This window comes from Geospiza fortis, unplaced genomic scaffold (assembly GCF_000277835.1).
Source record: "Geospiza fortis unplaced genomic scaffold, GeoFor_1.0 scaffold450, whole genome shotgun sequence".
Taxonomy (NCBI): Eukaryota; Metazoa; Chordata; class Aves; order Passeriformes; family Thraupidae; genus Geospiza; species Geospiza fortis.
Window position 1 is genome coordinate 1,217,032 of NW_005054416.1, and position 2,005 is coordinate 1,219,036.

Genomic DNA, 2,005 nt, shown 5'->3' on the forward strand with positions numbered 1-2,005 from the left:
GTGTGGGGCCGTGTGCCCGGCACAGGTGAGCCTTCCTCCCCCCCCTCCCCCTCCTCCTCACCCGGGGCTCCAGCCATGACGGTGTCCCCGTGCCAGGCCATCACCATCGAGGCCGAGCCCCGCGCCGATGGCAGCCGCCGCACCACGCGCTACGACATCGACATGACCAAGTGCATCTACTGTGGGTTCTGCCAGGAGGCCTGTCCTGTGGATGCCATCGTGGAGGTGAGTGGGGCCTGCAGGGGGAACTGCACGGACTCCCCTGTCCCGCCACGGTGACCCCAAGGGTGACCCCATCCCACCCTGGCAGGGCCCCAACTTCGAGTTCTCGACGGAGACGCATGAGGAGCTGCTCTACAACAAGGAGAAGCTGCTCAACAACGGCGACAAGTGGGAAGCTGAGATCGCAGCCAACATCCAGGCTGATTACCTGTACCGGTGACGGCCCCACCCACCCCCCAAATAAAGCTTTTGGGGGTTTTCCCCCTCTGCTGGCACTGTGGGTGCCAGCCCCTTCCCATAACTCTGTGTCTTTTCCTTTCCAGCGCTGGGGTCAGAGCCCCTGACCCCTGGGGGGACCCCACCCCTGGGTGTGGGGTTGTGTTTTGGGGAGGAGGATGTGGGTTCTGGGGGTGCTGGCACCAATGCTGGGGTAGGAGGTGGTTTGCAGGGAAGGGTGTGGGAGGTGGAGGGGGGCAGGTAAGGATGGAGGCACAGTGCTGTGGGGATTTAGGAATCTGGGAGGGTCATTTCCATCTTCTGAGGGCAGCCAGGGTGGGGGGGCCTGGTGATCCTGGCAAGGGGGGTTCACAGTGGTACTGGTGTGAGGGTCCCAGTGATGCCTGTGATCCAGGTGATCCCAGCAGAAGGTCCTGATGGCTGCAGTGGGGGACCCTCTGGCGGTACTGGATGGGGGAGACACTGGATGGGTGTCTCAGTGGTGCTGGTGTGTGGGTACCAGCGTGGGGTGCCTGGCAAATCTGTGATCTCACAGTGGTACCAGTGTGGGGGTCTCGGTGATCCCAGCAGGGAGATCCCAGTGCTACCAGTTGTTAGGACTTGTCCCTTGAAGGAGAGAGTAACACAGGGGCAGATTAGAGTGAAAGGACTCTCAATGATTGGTGTTTGTATGTATGTGCAGGGTTTATTTTGGAACAATTGGGTGGCAATGGAAAGCAGGTATGTGGGTGTTTTGGTCATTATTATCTACAGTAATACAGCTACATGAAAGCATAAAAATTGTTACTTTAAAGAAATGTCTTAAGGGAAAAGAGAAAAAAAGAACTGATAGATAAGGGTAAAAACAAATCACCCCTGACAGATCTTGTGACTTGATTGTTGCAATAGTTGTCCCTTGGCCAAAGTGATGGTCTAGATCTGTCAGCAGTGGGGGAAGAAGCCCACAAAACACAAAGTCTGATGGGTTAAAATGCAATCAGGCTCGGGGGGAATTGCCCAGGTTTCAGTCCTCTGGTGAAAGGTCTCAGAAATGGGTCTGGGAGTGCTCCGGGGGTGTTTGATGCTCAGTGATCTCTTTTCAGCTGCCTCTCATAGTGGCGCAGTTCAGCCTTCCTTCTTCTGGAGGGGAAGCATTAGAACTGAGCCAGCCGTGCAAGGGAGGGCCAGAGCGTGACGAGAAGGACGATTGCACCTTGCAGGATGCAGGCAGTGATAGTTCACCCCCTTTGCGTTATGCAGATTGGGCAGTAGCACCCCAAACCTCTTCTCTCCAAGGATGTCAATCTGGCCCCAGCAAAGCACGCTGGCTCCTGCACAAATGGGGGTTGTTTGGAGTAATTACTAACAGTCCGCTCTCACACCGGTGCGGGGGTCCTGCTGATTCTCGCGGGCGGTTTTCCGGCTCCGCCCGGCTCCGGGAAATGTTTCCCATTTCCGTCGTCCTCGGGGGATGTTGCGGGGCTCCTGTCTCCGAGGGGCCGCTCCCTAGGCGGTGCGGGGTGCGGTATGTCCCGGGGAACGGGTTTCCCGGGGGGCAGCGGGGCCG

General features: G+C 57.8%; 1 protein-coding gene across 1 annotated transcript in view; it reads left to right on the top strand.

Annotated features, from left to right (window-relative positions):
- NDUFS8 (NADH:ubiquinone oxidoreductase core subunit S8) overlaps positions 1 to 523 on the top strand; it is a 1,345-nt gene extending 822 nt beyond the window's left edge. Inside the window, exons 5-6 of the mRNA XM_005426475.2 lie at positions 97 to 225; positions 311 to 523. Of these exons, the coding sequence (XP_005426532.1) occupies positions 97 to 225; positions 311 to 442 (261 nt within the window). The 3' untranslated portion in view covers positions 443 to 523. The remainder of the gene's footprint in view (positions 1 to 96; positions 226 to 310) is intronic.
- The last annotated feature ends 1,482 nt before the right edge of the window (positions 524 to 2,005 follow it).